Source organism: Oreochromis niloticus, linkage group LG13 (genome assembly GCF_001858045.2).
Source record: "Oreochromis niloticus isolate F11D_XX linkage group LG13, O_niloticus_UMD_NMBU, whole genome shotgun sequence".
NCBI classification, from domain to species: Eukaryota; Metazoa; Chordata; class Actinopteri; order Cichliformes; family Cichlidae; genus Oreochromis; species Oreochromis niloticus.
Window position 1 is genome coordinate 26907631 of NC_031978.2, and position 20278 is coordinate 26927908.

The 20278-nt window shown below is 39.9% G+C and overlaps 1 protein-coding gene and 1 long non-coding RNA gene across 2 annotated transcripts in view; one reads left to right on the forward strand and one right to left on the reverse strand.

The window, feature by feature from the left end:
• The window catches only part of LOC100694824 (gamma-aminobutyric acid receptor subunit pi), an 87724-nt gene that overhangs the window by 5558 nt on the left and 61888 nt on the right, over positions 1-20278 (reverse strand). Inside the window, exons 3-8 of the mRNA XM_005462957.4 lie at positions 17089-17201; positions 13290-13357; positions 10529-10746; positions 8386-8468; positions 1870-2007; positions 1585-1737 (exon numbers count right to left, since the gene is read on the reverse strand). Of these exons, the coding sequence (XP_005463014.1) occupies positions 1585-1737; positions 1870-2007; positions 8386-8468; positions 10529-10746; positions 13290-13357; positions 17089-17201 (773 nt within the window). The remainder of the gene's footprint in view (positions 1-1584; positions 1738-1869; positions 2008-8385; positions 8469-10528; positions 10747-13289; positions 13358-17088; positions 17202-20278) is intronic.
• Positions 1642-19910, forward strand: LOC112841977 (uncharacterized). Its single transcript, XR_003213492.1, has 3 exons — positions 1642-1754; positions 17291-17396; positions 18173-19910. It is a non-coding gene; the product is annotated as an uncharacterized LOC112841977 (long non-coding RNA).

The window sequence follows — 20278 nt, forward strand, 5'->3', positions numbered from 1 at the left end:
GGGAAGAGGACTCAGATGCAGACACCACACGGACGCTCGGAGGTACAGTGAAAAGAATAATTTTATTTTGGCATGCGAGAATGACACACAGGAAAAATGGTAAAATGCAAAAACACAAAGGCGAGAGGAAATAAACCTAACCTCTGGAGTTGCTCAAACTGTAACACTAATGGAATGCTACAAACTCAGGGGGCTAAGAAACTGTGAATTAACTCGCTCTACACCAGGCAAGAACTTCAGTGTTACTAGATACAATACTAGAGTGTTACTATGAGACACTATGAACAAAAGCAGAACTATGAAGCACTAACTAGGCTAGAACTATCTCAGCAACAGTCACAAAACATGAAAACAAGAAAACAAGAGTCACACTATGAGTGCGGCAGCAGAGTCCAAAAGGAAAGATTCTCTTTAGCCAGCTGGGGGAGCAGCCAGGGAACCCGACACCAGATATTTTCCAGAGCAGGCACCCTAAGATGGAGGATTACGGAGCTACACTCACAGAGTCATTTTACAGGTGGATGCGAGACGGGGGGGGGGGGAACTAAGGTCCGAGTGAGACTAAACCAGTCCAGGTTCACTCACTGTGAAAAACTGGGCAGGGAGGCAGGCAGGTGGGTAACGCCGAAAACAGCGAGCAGACCAGCAGCTGTGAGTAGGGTAGGTGGAATCCAGACATCTGTGAAACTGAAGGGTTAGCTGACGTTCCAGCAAGGAGTGTTTGTGAGCGCTGGTCTTAAAAGCCTGCCAGCTGATTACACACAGGTGCAACAAACGAGAGGAGGTGTGGCGACTCTGCCCACCGGCATGCTGGAAAACCCAGCACTGACCCGGACCATGACAATAATGTGGCCTTGTTGGAAGGTTCTCATGTGTCCTTTAGTTTTTACATAGTCAGCAATAGTGTGCAATGTACAGTCAGAGAACACATTAGAATGCATCATCAAAAATTCACTTTACTGCCCATTCTATGGGCGATGGAGTGGAATATCTTGTAGTTGTGTTTTTGTTTTCAGAACTTAGTGTTGCACTCCCTGGAGGAGTGGCAGATCTAATCCAGCAAAATATTTATGCTTAGATGTTCCCACTAGATACAACTTCAAGAAATGGCCATCTAAAATCACAAACTCAAAATCAACACTGCCTACCAGTAAGTCCCTGATCTCAGCTTCACTGAGTAAAAGCTGAAAATTCCAAAAGTCAAAACCATCACAAAGGAGAAATCCCTTTGTGAATCCTCTGGTGAGGTCCATCAGTTGGCAACCATTACAAAACAATACTCAACACAGTGTTAAAAATAACCATTTTATTTTGTCCGGTTACATCTGAGCTCATCAAAAAATTTTCTGTAATCCCTCAGCAGATGGTGCATTTAACTTCTTAACTAAAGATGAAAGTCTACACTTTGATTGCATCTCAATCACTTTAGGTTTACCATGATGACTGACGGAAAGCAGAATATAGCAGCAATAATAACGCACATGTTTAAGTTGCAGTCTAAAAATATATACCATTTGCTCAAGAAGAAATGTTCTAATTCTGATTCTGACGATTGAATGAACAGAAAAATGGATTATCCCATACCTATGCAAATACGTGCTGGAACAGAAGACAAGGAAATCCAAAAGGAAACCCACGAGAGGACCACCAGCAGGCTGGAGGGGACATAGGTCTCCAGGATGAAGTACAGAATGCTCCTCTTCAGCTCAAAGTGGAAGACAAGCCTGGGATAATGGCCTTTAAGAGGAAAGACAGTAAGTGCACTAAATTTTAGTACATTTATATGTATTGATGTAATGCACAATAGTCTTTAGTAACAAAACACTGCTTTTTAAAGAATTAAACAATGGTTTTGGTTGTCATTGTTACCAGTTTCATAGATGGCCTCTGAGACAGATGTGTAGTGGTCTTCTACTGTATACTGAGCCAGTTGGAGACTGTCTAAACCACTGACAGACTCATTTCCTCTGGTCCAGTAGAACATAACATCATTTATGTTGTAACCCCCTGAAGAGAAGAAAAGACGACAATGAAGAAATCTGCACTAATCACTTTACAGGATAAAAGCAATAATTTTATCAGTGAAATTTATCTGTAACTTTGATGATTGTGTGCATGGAAGGAGTGGGAGAGTCTGCAAACAAAGAGCATATAACAGCTACACAGTTTACTATGATATTATCATGTGTTCATCAGGCAGAATTGAAATTTAATTTTTTAAATATCAGTGTTATTGTAAAAAAAAACAAAACAGTTATTGTGATAGCTCTGTTTGTTCTCAATGCAGTTTTTATAAGTATGCATATTTTTCCCTTTTTCATTTTTCTGCCCTTCACGGTGGAGTGCAACATTGAATGAGGAGTAACTTAAAAAACACCAACCTAAATTTATATTCTTCCTATTTAGGTCCAAACGTAACTAGGTTTGACATTAGTCACTGCCCAGTTGGTCTTATATCACATGACCACATGCCCAGCCCATCCTTGCTGGTGCTCCATCGGTGGATAAATATACTGGATGTACACAAGTGGATGTTAAATATTTTCTCTGGAACAGTTAGCGGTTTAATGATTTGTGCAATAACAGATTGATGAGCTCTGATGCCACTTATGCTGAAATGAGGCACAAACAGAAGCATATATTCATAAGCATGTGGGAATTATGACATGCACATGCTTTATTCTTTATATTGTGGTGATAATGATGATGATGACACAGACACAATACTAGTATTTTTTTTCCTTTTACTAAACTCCAAAGTAGCAATCCTGGAAACAGCTGTTAATTGCTAAAGCTATGCTATGGTCCAATCCTGTTACAGCTGAGTTGTTTGGGATTCCAACCCACAGCGGGTGGTAAATTATCCCTAATGCTAAACATCAGCACAAGAGAGAGATTTGGCAACAAAAGGAAATGTGGTTGAAAAGCTAGTTTAAGACACAGCGCAAAGCTTAAAGGTATCTGCTGTTGAAATAACACATACGTTTGGCACAATCTGCACGACTGTACCTGAATAAAGTCCCAATCGGAATATTCTTCCATTTTATTCACTTTGAGACAGTTGACACAGAGAGATCCAACAGGATTTGCTATCGGAAGTGCATTTCTGGTGTTCATTCAATTCTTCAAAGAGGACAGCTAAAGAGGGTGTGTGTGTGTGTGTGGGGGGGGGGGGGGGGTCCTGCTGAAGAGCTTAACTCTTGCCTCTTACCATAGCAGCCTAATCATGCATATTGCACTGGGCCCTAGAGAGCCTAGATAACCCAAATAAAGCTTGGAAAAAGAAGGCATGCAAAATTAATATGATCAAAGATGCCACGGTTAAGTGTGGTTGCGCCTTTGACAGAGCAATGTAACAATGTGTAATCGTATCAGTTAGTAAGAACTACAGTGTTTCTCGTGTAAAAATGAAAAAATTAAGAACAAAATGTGATTAATAAGGCTTAACTTCTTAGGTGTATTTTTCTCATTTATCTGCAGAGGGAGCAAGAGAATAACAAAAGCGTGAAGACACGCTGTTGGCAGAAGCTGGTTTGCACCTCAGTAATCTGCCTTGCATGAAACGCTCATTAATTCTCTCCGTTTAACCCATATGGAGTCATGTATTATTGACCAGAGCCACAATACTAGAAGCATAGCTTTCCTAATGAAAGGCAGTGGTGACTTTGATCCTGAAAGGTTCAATAAATTCACCTTATTTTATTTCATTGTAATTCTCTTGGTAGAAGAAGTCATTATTTTCCTGACCTAAAGCCCTAACATTACTGTACAAATTAACAGACACAGATGGGCAGTGACAAGCTGTGCAATAGCATGGAAAGAGTTACATTCAGTGCCCTGTAGGCCTTTGAAAGCAAGCAGCCAAGAGTTTTGTGTTTTTTCGAAAGCATCCCCACAAAAATTTGACTTAAAGCCATGATTACAAAAGACCGTCGCTTTCTTTTGACTCTTTTTGCTGTCAGAATGCGCAAAATATTTTACTGCAATCTTAATTTAAATGCCCCACACCCTCCCACAACGACGCTCTGTTTAAAGCCTCCTCCTGTGCAGAGGATCCACTTTTGGCACAGCATTAAAAGAAATAAATCCTTGAATATACATCTTCATAAAGAGACACAGAGACCGAGCAAGCAGGAAATAGAGATTGAAGGAGAGGAGGACAGGAGGGGAGAGAGACGGAGCGAAAGCAGCAGAGATAGAGCAGCACGATGAGAGAGAAATGGCAAAGGGGGAGGGGGGCATACAGATACAGAGAGAGAGACAGAAGGAAACAGATGCAGATATTTAGCCTGGAATTATTAAAGCGGTGAAGGAAGGATCCATCATCCTCTCAGTTACCTAACGTTAACCTCCAGATGTCTTTATGCCTGCTGTCAAGTGGCACTGGAGCTCCAGCTAAATGTTTTATTTGGCACTGAGGTCCTGGTGGGCTTCTGGCAGGGATCAGACTTAGCTTAGCCCGGCTGGCTGTCATTTAATAGCATGGAGCAAAAGTGAGCTAGGAAGCAAAGACAGTAGATGAGCAGGTGGAAAGAGCGGAGAGGCGTGAGGAGGGCCTTTTCTTCCGACCATGTACTGCACAGGGCAATGACAATGTGTCATAATTAGGAAAAATGGTCTCCCATTTTCAGCAACGTGTCAAGAAATATGTACACTTTTTAAACGCGAGGAATTGTTACACTGTGGTGGCAGAGGTTTGGATTCTACAGTTATTTGGGTAAGTTTAGAGGATTTGTAGGATTAGATGGTTTTGGTTCAAGGGACCTTAACTGACCCTGCAGTTTAATGACTGTGGACTTGCTTTAAGATTATTCAAAGTCTAACAGAACAGTTTGACATTTTTGGAATAAACTTGAAACTGTGGATTAAAAGTCCCTTTGAATTTATATTTTCGCCCTTTGCTGTGGGCACTCCAGCTATTATTAGATTTGTTTGCTTTAATAATTCTATTGAATGGACATGCAATTCTTGAAAAATAAAGTATAACATGTCAACTTTTTATGTATCAGGCCATAATAAATAAAAATCTGGTCCTTAGCAACCTCAGACGAGGTACAAAGCATGACATATTACACCATGTCATTATTTAACAAAAGCTAAGTTCAAGTGCAGAAGCAGGGTATGAAAAATTAAGTACAGCTGTACTGCTTCCACAGGAATGAAGAGGGAAAGTAGCAGCCAGGTGTTCATGATCAAACTGATCTTCAGCAAGTAACACCACATCTATAATAGTAAAAGTTTTGTCAGTTCACTGGTCTGAAGCAGTCAGTTGTGGGTTATGCAATGCCAAGGAGGAACGATATCGGCAGTGATCTTAAAAAGCAATTCATGTTGCCCATCAGTCTGGGAATGGGATACAAGGCCATTTCCAAAAAATTTAAAGTCAATCATTCTACACTGGGAAAATGTATCCACATGTGGAAAACATTCAAGATAGCTTTCAATCTTCCCAGAAGCGGACATCTCAGCAAATTTAGCCCAGACTCAACAAGCCTCATTAGGCATGTTAAATGTTAAAGTTCATGACAGCATAATTAGAAAAAGAGTGAACAAGTCTGGCTTGTTAGGAAGGGTTGGCAGCAGAAAGCGTCTTCTCGATAAAAAGAACTTGACAGCCCAACTTAGCTTTGCAACATCACATCAACATCACAACCACATCCTTTAGTTTTCTACAAATGTGTCGGTGTGCATTACGATCAAGCGCCTTCACTTTGGTATTGTCTTTCCAAACACAACATATCAGCACAAACACCTGATACCAGCTGTCGAGCACGGTGGTGGAGGGCTGATGATTTGGGTACCTCTGTCACACCAACCCTCTGTGTGTCCTCCTTCACTGCATCCATGAATCTCTCTGTGGTTTTCCTATTTTAGTCCTGCCTAGCAGCTCCATCTTCAACATCCTTTCTTAAATATATCTACTATTCCTCCTTTGCACATTTACAAACTATCTCAGTCTTGCCTCTCTAATTTTGTTCCCAAACCACTCAGCCTGTACTGTCTACTCTGGTCACTGCCAGTGAAAATATTAACATCTTCAGCTCCATCACCTGTTTTTTTAAATTTTATTTTTAATATTTTAAGTATTGCTTGGGAAAAAAAATCCCCAGTAACTGGTGATTCTGAATTGATATGTGTGAATGATTGTCTGTGCGTGTTAGCTCTGTGATAGACTGGCAGCCTTTCTGGGGTATCCTGTCTCTCGACCAATCATAGTTGGGACTGTATCCAGCCCCGCCCTGAGATTCTGAATTGGAAAGGCTGTTAGGAAATTGGATGTTTTTACTTTGTCATTGAGTGTAGACGGATGGAGAAAATTATTTTCCATTCAACATTTAATTTATAGCACAATACAGTGTGCAAAAGATGAATAAAATGAGAAACCCTAATAGTATGTGGATCTTTCATCTTATCTTGATCTACTAATCATGTCTGCCAAACTGCTGTCATGCCATGTTTTTGTAACTTTTGCTTTCTTTATTTCTGCCAGAGTGCGTTAGGGTCTGTGTGCAAAGATGGCATCTATTTTCTATACAAATCATATCAAGCTGAGCATTGACAGTGCTGAAAAAGAGGGCACGAATTACAATATCAACAGAGTAATTCATGGTGGAAAAAGAAAACTTTTAGGGAGAAGGATTTTGTAACCTAGCAACAATGAGAGCTTAAGAGAAGTGCTTTAAAAATGAGGTGACAGGCATTTCCAGTGCAAAGAGTGCTTTATGTGGACATGGACCCTTATTAAAACAGTGCTCCTCTATGAAATACTGTCTTGGCTGTCCAGGCTTTTCTTACATTACTGATGTCACCATGAAAAATATTTTTCCATTGCTATTTTTTCAAACAAAGAATGCACAGCTGCCCCAGTCTGCCATTTATGCTCTTTACAATGCTTCTGCTAACTTTAGTGTGTCTCAACCACAAGGAAAGTATTTGTAATGTTGTTAGCCGTAATAGTCTTCATGCACTTACAGCAATGTTACCACTGGCTTGGATTATACTGTATGCCTCTCCTCTCTGGGTTGAACCAGAAAGCTTTTACTTGTCTAAGTCACTATACCAATAAGGAAAGGCATCTGGTGTACAAATCTGCCGATGAGTAACCAAAAGTAGGTCTTAAACAACGGCTGGGTGGGAGTTATTTTGTTTTCATGCCACCTTTATGTTATGCTATGCTATAAACTATTTTGTCTACCATTCTCTTATGGTACATTTGAGGGAACCCTAACCCACGAAGTGCTTCTGAGTCAATTTTTTGGTTCACAATTAAAAAAAGGACTGATGTTGTTGAAATATGGCTGTATTTCAACCAAAGCCACAAGCCTTTTCCGAATATAACCAAGCACTTAGGTGCCTAAAGCAAAACATGATTAGACTTCGACGATGCCATCATGCCAGAATGGGATCCCAGCAGTGACAAAATTTAAGGTTGTATCCCTCAGGGTCTAGACATTGGTGATGGTCAAGATGAAGATGAATGCTTAGATGGACCTGAGGTGCATGAATGAGTCTGAAAGGGAGAATGATGGCAAAGCAGTGAAGTTTAAACCACATGGAGTGGAGGCTGATTGGCTCAAAGAAACTGGACTAGTGTAATGATGTCAGTTTTGAGTGAGTTTGAGTGTTTTGAGTGGTAGTGATGTAAAAATCAGATTAGCAGATTAGCAATATCCAAGAAAGCAGCAAAATGAGTGATTACAGATCTTACTTGTTGAACTTGCACAAAAATTTAGTAATTTATTCTGGTGTATCTTTACAAAAGAGCACCATGAACAAAACAGCGGCATTGACGGGAGTACTGTATCTGACATCTTAACAATGAGACTAGTTTGGTCAGTTCTAATCCTCTAACCCTTTTGGGGGTTTCTTCCTGTTAAAAGGGAGTTTCTTCTCCCTACTTTCAACAAGTGCTTGCTCATAAGGGATAATCTCATTGTTATGGTTTTTACCTTACAAATAAAAAGCACCTTGAGGCAATCATTGTTGCAGACCACAGCACCCTCTCTACCCCAGCCACTGGCTATTTTTCCTCTCATTGCATTTTTTTTAAATTTCCATTTTCTTGATTTTCATTGTGCAGTGTTTTTATAGGTGGTTCAGTTGTAACCCGAGGCACTAGCTGTATTTTTCTTTTTTTTTCACGGCAGTAGTCATGTCCTTTATGAAATATTTCATCAAGACTGAAGTAAATCCAGTTTATGTCTGATGTATGACATTCATGCAATTTTACAAACACACACACATAACCAATGCAGAGCATGAAAGTGATCCATTTCATCCTTTGTTTTGATCGGATTTACTTGAAATTATGCCCACCCACCAACAACTCTGCCACAGCTTCAGGTAGCAAAGATCAGATTTTCTTTAAGTATAAAGTGGCCTTACAGCTCTCCAGTTGTAGCGTACAGGTCTGCTTGTCCATGGGATACTTGGTCAGGTCCATGTTGCAAGCCACAGTGGTGGTAATCCTAGACAACAGAAATGTTATTTAAGTCCATGAAAAGGGTTACCAAAAGCAAATGATATTTGTTATTCCTGGAGACTTTGAAAGCATGAAAGTGGCATACAGTATCCTTTTCAAATCAGCTTTTCCTTTAATTGCTTAACCTTTGGCTACAATCATTTCAGTGCTTTCTCATGTATTCCCTCCTGGCACAGCACTGAAACATTTACCACAGCTGTCCCTTTCCTCCAGCACCTCATATTTCTCACTTCACTCTGTCATTTTTCACAGCTCCAATTCCCCAAGGTGGTCATTTCTCTCCTGACTATCTTTTCTGGCTTGTTTTACTCTCACTAGTCGTGCTCTCTGACTGTGAAGCACCATTCTCCTCCACATTTTCTCTGTCACACTGAAGTGTAAACGGTAAGCACTTCTTTGTATTGAAAGCAAAGGTCCATGAAGACTGGAGAAACACTTATTTATTCCCAACAATAAATCAAGAAATTGAATTTCGCTGTACTTAAGGATGACACGTGTTTTTTTTAAAAAAGAAAAACTAATCATGTTCACGTTTAAAATACTGTACTGTATACAGATGGACTGTGAAGAGAGACTACCTAACTCAGGTTACTATAACATAACACCCACATATCCCACCTGTGGTCGATTTAGTTGACTGGATATGATTTGGAAAGGCACACACCTGTCTATATAAGGTCCTATGGTTGACGGTGCATTTCAGAGCACAATCCAGCCTGGAGTCTGCAAAAGGTACCTGAAGGACTCTAAGACCATGAGAAACAAAATTCTCTGGTCTGCTGAAACCAATACTGAACTCTTTGGCCTGAATGCCAAACATCATTTCTAGAGGAAACCAGGCAGTGAGCATCACCTGGCCAATACCACCCCTACAGTTAAGCACGATGGTGGAAGCATCATGCTGCAGGAATGTTTTTCAGCATCAGGAACTGAGAGACTAGTCAGGGTCAAGGGAAAGATAAATGCAGCAATGTAGAGAGACATCCTCGATGGCAACTTGCTTTAGAGCACTCCGGACCACGGACTGGGATGAGGGTTTATCTTCCAACAGGACAATGACCATCAGCACACAGCCAAGATAACAAAGGAATGGCTTCTGGACCACTCTGTGAGCCTCGTTGAGTGGCCCAGCCAGAGCCCAGAATTGAACCCCTGTTGAGCATCCTCCCCAACTCCCCATCCACTGTTTGCAAGGTTCTGCAAAAAAGAATGAATCTGCCTAAAAGTAAGTGTTCCGAGCTTGTAGTGTCATACTGAAAAAAGACTTGAGGCTATTGTTGTCAGAGGTCAACAAAGTACTGAGCAAAGGCTGTGAATATTTATGTACATGTTTTATTTATTTATTTTAATAAATGTGCAAGAGTTTGAAGGAATTTTTTTTCCACTTTGACATTATGGGGCATTGTGTGTAGTATTTTGAGGGGAAAAATACATTCAGTCTATTTTGGAATAAGGCTGTAACATGACCAAATCTGGAAGAAGTGAAGCACTGAATACTTTCCGCACACACTGTATATGGAAGAATAATTCAAAAAACAAAAGCATTGAGTCAATAAAGTCAAATCCAGATCATGGACAGCTCCTCAATCTGTTGATGAGTTGAGTTTACAGCATGTGACAGTAATACAGTAGCATGTTTAAATCCCTCTCACCACAGTTTTAAAACAGCTGCCTGCTTAACTCAGTATCAATGAGTGCAAAGGTAATACAAATTTCAGAAGCCTGCCAAGATCCCATCAGATCTTAAGCCTTGCACACAGTACAATATCTGTTTCCCACATCCTAACAGGACTTATGTTGCATTGATAGCCCACAGCTCTTTGTATTGCCAAATCACATGGTCCTATACTCATACAATCCAATACACAAGTAATAGAATTGACAAAACTCCCTGCTTCGCAATCACATTATCTCATATTCAACCCACGCTTCTTCCCTCAGCCAATTTTCCTCTCCATTCCCCGGACTACTTTTCATTGTCTGTCAAAGCAGAAAACAATAAGCAGAACAAGCCCATCAGCGTACAGTCTTTATTTGTTACCCCACCTTAGTGCATAAAGGACAGTCCCGTTGGGGAAGATGCGGATCAGCCTGTTTTCCACAGTGATGTCATGGAGGAAGGACTTCTTGGAGTCAACAATAAACGTGTCGGGGACCCAGAGGAGCTCAACCAGCCGCCCGTCAAGGCTCAAGCTCTTGTTGCCTTCAAAAACCAAGCGCTCATCAGTCCATCGCTGGCGGAGAAATATGGTGGCCGTGTAGTCCTGCAGTAATGAGCCCCAAACAGGTCATTAGCAGAGCTGATACACTGTTTTTACAAAGCATGTCAGTAATGTGCTGACAGACAAGGCATGTTTTTGCAAACCAAGCTCGGTGTAGTTGTATTTCATTAGTGATCTTGGGGCAATTTTTACATAGCCCAAAGCCCTTCTGTGCCTGAAGCAGCAGTAATTCAAAACACTGCTTCAAATCAGCAAGTTTGTTCTGTTCTTTTAGCACACTGAACTTATTTTTTTCTTCATGACATTCTTTTCCAAAGTCTTCCTGTTGCATCATGTGTGACAGTGTAACCATTATCATGTGTTGCATGCTAGCTGTAAGCAGAATTTTCTCACAAAGCAAGCATTGCAGGAATTAACCATTCCCAAAGGAAAGTCATTGTTGCACTCACTATTTAATTAAGGCTGGTCGATCACTCTTAGTCAAGACAGTCCTATTTCATATGAGCAAAACGAGTATGCACTTCCAGTATACTGAAGCTTTTGTAGCTTAGTTTTTTGATAAAGATTTTTCAAAAAATACACAGTGGAAAGCTATCAGTCATGGGCTGGTCTCCCGAGATCCCGGACCTCAACATTAGTGAAGCGGTGTGGGATCATCTTGACAAAGAACAGAATAAAAGGCAGCCGACATCCAAAGAAAAGCTTTGAATGTAGTTCAGGAAGCTTAGAGAACTATTCAAGAAGACTACTTATAGAAATTATGAGAAAGCTTGAAAGTTCTGACAGCTTTGAAGAATAAAGGTGGTCATACCAAAAAAAACGTGTGCACATCAGGTTGAAAGACGTGAGGGTAAAGGCAATAAACTTTTCATAACTGCTAACAGGTATGATGCTTTTTCAAACATTTCACAATACAGACAGACTGATCAATAAACTCAGAAAAATGATGTGTTCTGACCTGAGAAAAAGTTCCTCCATTGCACGGTTTCTTGTTGCATTTAATCAGTTTTAACCCTTGTGGTTTATTAGTTAGGGACCCATGAAATGTATCGATAGTACCAGTCAAAAGTTTGGTAATGGTTTTTCTTTATTTTCATGACCATTTACATTGTAGATTCTCACTGAAGGCATCAAAACTATAAATGAACACATATGGAATTATGTAGTAAACAAAAAAGTGTGATATAACTAAAAACACATTTTAGATTCTTCAAAATAGCAACCCTTTGCTTTCATTACTGTTTTGCCCGTTCTTGGTATTCTTGCGATAAGCTTCATGAGGTCATCACCTGAAATGGTTTTCCAACAGTCTTGAAGGAGTTCCCAGAGATGCTGAGCACTGGTTGACCCTTTTGCCTTCACCCTGCAGTACATCTCATCCCAAAACATCTCCAGTGGGATTGGGTCAGGTGACTGTGGAGGCCAGGCCATCTGGTGCAGCACTCCATCACTCTCCTTCTTGGTCAAATAGCTCTTACACAGCCTGGAGGTGTGTTTGGGGTCATTGTCCTGTTGAAAAATTAATGATGGTCCAGCTAAACGCAAACAGGATGGGATGGCATGTCGCCGCGGGATGCTGTGGCAGTCATGCTGGTTCAGTGTGCCTTCAGTTTTGAATAAATCCCCAACAGTGTCAACACCACCACACCATCACACCTCCTCCTACATGGTTCACGGTGGTAATCATGCTTGTAGAGACCATCCAATCACCTTTTCTGCAGGTGGAACCAAAGATCTAAAACCTGGACTCATCAGACCAAAGCACAGATTTTCACTTGTCTGATATCCATTCCCTGTGTTTATTGGCCCAAAAAGATCTCTTCTGCTTGTTACTTTTCCTTAGTCGTGGTGTCTTAGCAGTTATTTGACCTTAAAGGCCTGATTTACGCAGTCTCCTCTGAACAGTTGATGTGTCTGGTACTGGAGCTCTGTGTGGCTCTAATCTGAGATGCGATTTCTGAGGCTGGTGACTCGGATGAATTTATCCTCAGCAGCAGAGGTGACTCTTGGTCTTCCTTTCCTGGGGCGGTCTTCATGTGAGCAGGTTTGTTGTAGTGCTTGATGTTTTGACTTGACTTGGGGACACATTCAAAGTTTTAGCAAATTTCTGGACTGACTGACCTTTAGTTCTTAAAGCAATGATGGACTGTGGTTTCTCTTTACTTAGCTGATTGGTTCTTGCCATAATAACAATTCTAGCAGTTGTCAAATAGGGCTGTCAGCTGTGTACCAACCTGACTTCCCCATTAAGAAGGCAAGAAACTCCACAAATGAACCCTGACAAGGCACACCTGTGAAGTGAAAACCATTTCAGGTGACTACATCATGAAGCTCACTGAGAGGAGGCCAAGGGTTTGCAGCGCTGCCAGCAAAGCAAAGGGTGGCTACTTTGAGGAATCTAAAATATAAGACATATTTAGAGTTTTTTGTCAATTTTTTCTTTGCTACATAATTCCATATATCTTGCTCTATATATTTTATGTCTTCAGTATTTATCTACAATGTAGAAAGGTGTGTAGAAACTTTGATTGGTAGTGCATGTTTTCATTGTTTAATTTCAGAACTCAGTAGTGTGATACTCTTACCATGTTGATCTCTGAAATGGTGTCAATGCTGGCAATGTCCAAACTCATACCCACTGTTACCGGACCATCTAGAAAAAAAGAAGAAACCATTCAAAAACATACTGCTCTATGTTCACACACTGCTTACTCCCTTCACTTTTAATAATCTACATTAATCTTTGTTAATAGTCTATCTGGCAGACTGACTGACAGACTATTTCAAAGTCTATGTTTTGCTTGAAAATAACTTTTTTGTGGCACATGGAGAAAGGCTGAGCTGTATCGTGACACATTATTATATATTCAAGTTGACCTCAGCTGGTTATAAGTGCTGTGAGTGTCGCTACCCACTCAGCTGTGTCTACACAGACACAAGTAATTTAGAAAGAAAACCAGAGGAGCAAGTTTAGCACCTCTCTCACTGACCGCTGCCAAAACAGACTGAAGATCTCATTATGAGTGCAGCCTTGGGATGACACAGCTGTCACTGGGAATGTGGCTGTAGCCACAGTTGGGCTTTAGTTCTCACAATTTTGGCTGTGAAACATTCACATTTAAGGCCACGCTTCTTATCTTATTTTCATGTGACAATCTAAAATTTTCTGAAGTTTTATGTTAAAGGGTTACAGCAGCAACATGGCATACAAGAGATGCAAATCTAAAGGCAATGCTGGAGCCTCACTGCAGCAGAATGTTAAGTAGAGTTTTTGGTGCCAGTCGTAATTTTCATGCACACGGCACACAGAATCCAGGTGAAAGAGGGTCTCACAGCAAATGTTTTATATGACCAAGGCAGTTTAGCAACACTTTATCATACAAAGGTACAATAGTGTGGTAAAAGCTTGCAAGGTTATCACGTTTTAAGGTAGTGATCATGGCATTAACAAAATAGATTTCTCAGGTCTTCAGAAAAAGAATTATTGATACTGTTGCAAACAAAAAAATCATAAATATTAGAAAACCATCTCTAACCATCTCCAAAAAGACCATTGATGCCTGTATGCAGTTTGCTGTCATCAAAATCACTTAAATCCAACAGGAGTTGGACGAGAGGCCCAGAAGCAAACCATTCATGTGAGGAAACCCAAACTTGAATGTATTGCTTTAAAATTATTCTAAGCTGATGTGCTAGAGGCCTGATCAATATTAATCAGAAATGTTTATTCGTGAGATAAAATCAAAGGCTCACATACTTCTACTCATTTTATCAGGTCTAATTTGATTTGATGTTTTTGCCACATTTGCCAAAAAACATCTTGACCAACCAATCCGTTGTGATATTTTTGGTCAGCAGTGGTTTTTGCCTTCGAACTCTCCCATGGATATCACTTTTGCAGAGTCACTTTCTTTTTCCTGAATGATGAAAACTTACCATAACTGAAACAAGTAAGGACTGCGGTTGTGTAGATGCTGCCCAGGGTTCTTTTATGACATCTGGATGAGTCGATGTGTTAATGGAGTAATTTTTGAAGGCCCACACTCCAGTGAAGGTTCTCCCCTGTTCCAAGTCTTCTTCTTTTGTGGATAATGGCTTTCACCGTAGTTCACTACAGTCCCAAAGCTTTAGAAATGGCTTTGTAATTCTTTCAAGACTGATAGATGTGAGTGACTCTGTTTCTCATCTGTTCTTGAGTTTCTGAAGATTGTGCCATGATGTGTTTCTGTGATGTTTTTTTCAGATCTTTTAGCCTACTTCACTTTGTCAGACAGGTTCTATTTAAGTGTTTTCTTGATTCAACAGGTCTGACAGTAATCAGACCTGGGTTTGGCTAGTGAAAGTGAACTCAATGGGGGGAATCAGTTTTTAACTTACGGCCAGTTATTTTTTCTTATAACCTTTCTTTAATTTCAAACTATTAAAATATCAACAAAACAAACACAGGAAATGGAAAATATAAAAATTTTCCAACAAAATGCTCTGCGAAGAAAAACAAAAGGTGTTCGAAAGGGAGTAGCAATGGTTGTGTGTATACATATATACACGTATATATATACATATATATACGTATATATATACATGTATATACGTATATACACGTATATATATACATATACATATATATACACATATACATATATACATATGTAACCATTTAACTGATTAGGTTTATAGATAAATATATAAAATCATGAACTTTTTTCTGCAATTGCAAGTTGTTGTGCGTGTATTGGTGCTGACTTAGAATTGTATTAAAATGGTCTGTATTCCTTAATTTTTATGCTGTACTGGCAGCACATCTGTCTATCTGGCTATCATACGACAACAGCAGCTGAACTTGAAACAATAACTAAATAATCGACCACAGCTTCATCCGTCATAGCCAGGCAAGGCAGGAGTAGCTGCGCTCAGAACAGACAGCTTGTTACTGCTTGAGAGCTGCCTTCAAAAATAAGTAACGTCTCACACCCTCTCTGCTTTATATTGAACTGTTGTGGAACGCAAAAGTGGGGCTAAAAAAATTCTCTCTCTGACCTTTTTGTAGATTGTGTCTGAGTGTGATGACATAAAAGGGTATTTTGAGGACACAGGCATATATATAGTGCTGCATAATAAAACGTGTTATATAATGAAAGGTTATTGGAGGACAGCATATTTAAAAATGCTAAAGACCCCCACTTCTATCTACCAGCTGCAGTCTGTCGAGTGTGAACCTCCTTCAGGGAATTAATTCTCCCCGATTCACCATCAAAGACAGGGTAACTTTGCTGCTCTCCTATGTTTCATCTTTCTATTCTCCTTCCCCTTTTACTTATCAGTCATTCTTTTTCCTCAGAGACACACAAATGAGGCTGGTGTCATACTGCAGATACTGTATGTGCCAATGAGATGCATGTAAATCTACTGTATTAAAGTGTTTCTTGTGGAGTTTAGTATTAAAGGAACAGAGAGTGTGGCTCTCCTTTAAATCCAGGCAAGAACGTGATTATTCAAAATGCTCAGTTATTCCTTTAAGGGTGTTTATGTGCTAGAAATGATGATTATTAGTTTTTGAGTAAGGAGGCAATCCACTTCAAACGCCAAAAATGAGCGCTCAGACGGCATTGTGCAGACCTGCTGGCTGTGCTTGAGGTTATCTGGGCCCGACGAGAAGTGAATCCTTGCAAAGTTTAACCAATTTTAACTGTTTTTGTGGCAAAAAAATGCAAATGTAAAGTAATGAATAAAATCAATGGAGGTTCCAGCAGTGACTGAAATGCAAAGGCATATGCGCGTGTGGGTGTGTGAATATGTGCCTTTGCTAGTGCTTTTACCATTACCGTGTGCCAAGCTTGTGCTTCCAGGCGGGAAGACTGGTGATTACGCTGAATAGCATTCGCCTTGGTAAAGTCCAAGGTGTTATTACAGATCAAACAGCGAGTAAACAAACCGTAATCACATTGTGATGGATTCCCGGAGTTCAGAACAACAACAGTAGCGAGGGATTTGCCGGGAATGACATAACATTGTTCTTCTTCTGAAAGCACACACTGTGGCAGACTTTGTTCCTCTATTGCAAACAAATTGGTCACCTGGTGGAAACTGGAATCTAAATAAGACCATGTATTGTATGTGTTAAAGTAAGTCTTGTGTATGCGCTTTCAGGGCTTCATAATATGGTTAAACCTCCATGCCTGTACACAGAAAGTAATGGAGCACACCAATTTCAAAGCTAAATTAAACTGACGTAAATTTTAATGTATGTATGTCAGCATATATTATCTGAGAAGGGACAAGCAAGCACAAAATTGCATTATGAACCCATCTCGTTCTCTGTCAAACGCAGATTTCCCCTGGGTGTTCTGTCATTTCCATGGCTGCATGTGTCTGCAGTTCCCTTACTGTCAAAGAAAGGCCTGAGGTACTTGTTGTATCCTTTCATCAGCCTCTGGATGGTAGGAGGCAGAATCTCTCCTTCCTTCACTTCTGCGTTGAGCAACGAGCTCTCTAACAACCTGAGAACAAAGACAGACAGAGGGGGAGAGGGAAAAAAAGCAGAAATAAGACTTATTTTTCGTTTCTCTTCCCGTTGTGCATTTACCAGATGGATTCTTCTTTGGCGTTCACAGAGTCTGCAGGATATCGACTGAGCTCCACAGCAAGTCTTACCAGCCATGCAGGGTGGGAGTAAAAGAAAGAAGATTAAAATGGTGAGTTGGAAGTTTTAAAAAAATGCAAGAAATGAATAAACAAACACAAAATTCTTTAAATTGAATAGGTCAAGAAAATGTTAAACCATCCATATCTACTTTCCATCCACCTACGAATTTGAAATTACTATCTGCTTTCATGAGTTGTTGTTGGTTTTTCCCTTTCCTTTTTTATGTTATCCTTAAACGCACAGTGAAGTGTGGGAAGATGATTATATTGCTGGCAATTGTGGCAGCGGGGATGGGGGGATGGGGGGATGGGGGATGCGGGGACACTCATTGCGCTTTCCCTAGTGGTATGTGTGTTTGTGTATAAATCAGGCTCTAAATACAGAACGCCTGCTCTGTAGAGAGAAAGCCCCAGGGCACGTGCAATGATGTAAGAGGGACTGAAGCAAGACAGATCAGACCATGTGCAGAGGCAGAAAACATTCATCTCCATACGCTGGCAGCATTTCAGAGTTCCCTCTGTCACTTGTGCGCTGTGGTAGTGTGACAAGAACAGATACAATAGTGAAGCAAAATGAGCTTGATTTCTTACACTATCAACACATTCATGTGGCACTGTATTAAAACTACAGTGTAAATAAATCCTTATACCTTGGTATTCTCTCTCTAAACAAGTTAGTGAACTAAGATCAAAATGGTCTGTGTTTCCAGTGAAACTGGTCCCATACTATTTCAAACCCCTAAAAAAAAAAAAGTGTGCTTTTCCAGCAATATTTAACCCTTTTGGGCACAGTTTATGTGGCTTCTTCTTCTTTTTCTTCTTTTAGTTGCTCACTTCAGAGGTCTCCATAGTGGATTGTCTGCCTCCATCTCACCCTGTTCCTTGCATCTCTTCTGTCATGCCAGCGCTCCGCATGTCCTCCTTCAATGCATCCATGAACCTTTCAAACGTAGCCCAGCTCCCTGCTGATCCAGTGTGGACATTCATTCTTAGTGATATTTGACAAACATTTCACACCAGATGCCCGTCTTGACACTACACTCCCGACACCAGGTGTCCTGTACACCACCTTGTAGCCCTCCTCTGATAAGGTTTATGAATGTGTTTGAATAGAAAATAATCAAAACATCTCAAGATGTATGTAACTTCTTTGCAGTGCAATGCTACATGAAACCTACTACAGCTTAGTTTACTTGTAAGTAAGGCGTAAGGAGACTTAATCATTGTATTTCATGCGATAAAAGAATTAGATGTCTGTGAGACAGCACCATGAGTTAAAAGCCTTTATTATCGTCTTAACTTGTTATCAAAGGGCAATTTAACACGCCTCATGCTAGCACACCAAATCTGCATTCAACACCAAAGTCCAGCCGCAGTTGACGTCAGTGTCATTTTTGCAGGTATTCAGTCAGGCTAAATTGAAAATGGTATTTTGGCCAGATGAAAGCCTATGGGGAACATGCAGACCTTAAGCAATTCATCCAATACGTCAGTACACTCTGAACCATAATGATGAAAAGTCATGGAGGCAGTAGAGAGATTAATCCTCTTGTGGGCTTAATTATGTGTATCCAATTTCTGGAAAACCATTAAATATTTGTTAAGACTTTTACATAAAACCACAACTGAAGGGCTGTTCAGTACTGCCTCGTCTCTGAAGTTATTAGCCCCTGCTCCTAAAATGACGTGTTTACATACATTAACCAGGTGCAAGTAATAATGTGATTAAATGTTATCTGTCTTTTCTCCCTCAAATCCACCTCTTTAACAATTGTTCAAATAATAAAACAGCCATTTAAAACATTTACCGTGTTTGTTGTTTTCCACAACAAATATGGTCAATGTTTCATCTAAAAGTCGCATTAAGCAGAGTTTGTATCCACAAAAAAAACTTGAAGGTTTTAATTTATAAGAAATGCAAGAGGTTGAGTTTGTATAAACAGCATAATCCAGTATCTTTAACAGGGTACAATCAATTAATTACAGGGAGGAAATTATAACAGGTCGGCTACCTTTGGTAACTGAGGTTAAACGAAGGACAGAACCTGAGGTAATATGGTATATTTTATGTGAATGAATGAGAAATGTAATCAGTGGTAGTTTTAGGTTAATTATGTTTTCCCTATTGTATATACTGTAAACCATTAAAATGGTAAAAAAAGTTCAGTGTATGTACAAGTAATTCCAGTGAGGCAAAAGCTCAGACTCAGACTGCTCGAAACCACTCAATTTCTATCTGTTATTTCTCCTCTTGGCTGTCTTTGACATTATTGAGAGTTGATAGCCCTAATGTGGTTATCTCAGGCACACAGCTCTGGCTGTGAGCACGGAAGTCGCCTACCTACCTCCCTTTCAAATCTTCTGTTTGCAAGGGGCAACCAATCAGGAGAATATTAACTTAAGGAAGGGAGAAAGAGGCTAAAATAGCTTGTTTCAGACAGAAGCTGAATTAAAGTGCTTCCTCAAGACCTAGTATAAGATAAATAAGGGTTACTTTGAACTGCAAATCATCCAAATCTCTTAAGAGTCAGAGTAGAGTGGAAGAATACAAATCTAGAATTGAAAATGAGTACAGTAGGACCTCTTTAACAAAAAACTTCCTTATTAACATTTTTATTTTTTAATAATTAACATACAAAAACAAAAAACATCATTATATTATGGTGCCACTCAAAGTCAACAAGGAGCTACTGCTAACCTTTCACATAAGAAAGGTTACCAATAGCTGCTTGTTAAATTTGAGTAATTCAATGCAAGAATTGACAACGTAAAACAGTTTACAGATTGTAAATATCAATACGACACCTTTAGCCAATTAATTTGTTTTCATTTATTCTGATGACCAGAACTAAGTTCTTAAAAAAGATTTCCATCGAGTAACATACATCTAGTTCCTTACTTGGAAGAAAAAAGTACGGCAAGTAAATTTCTA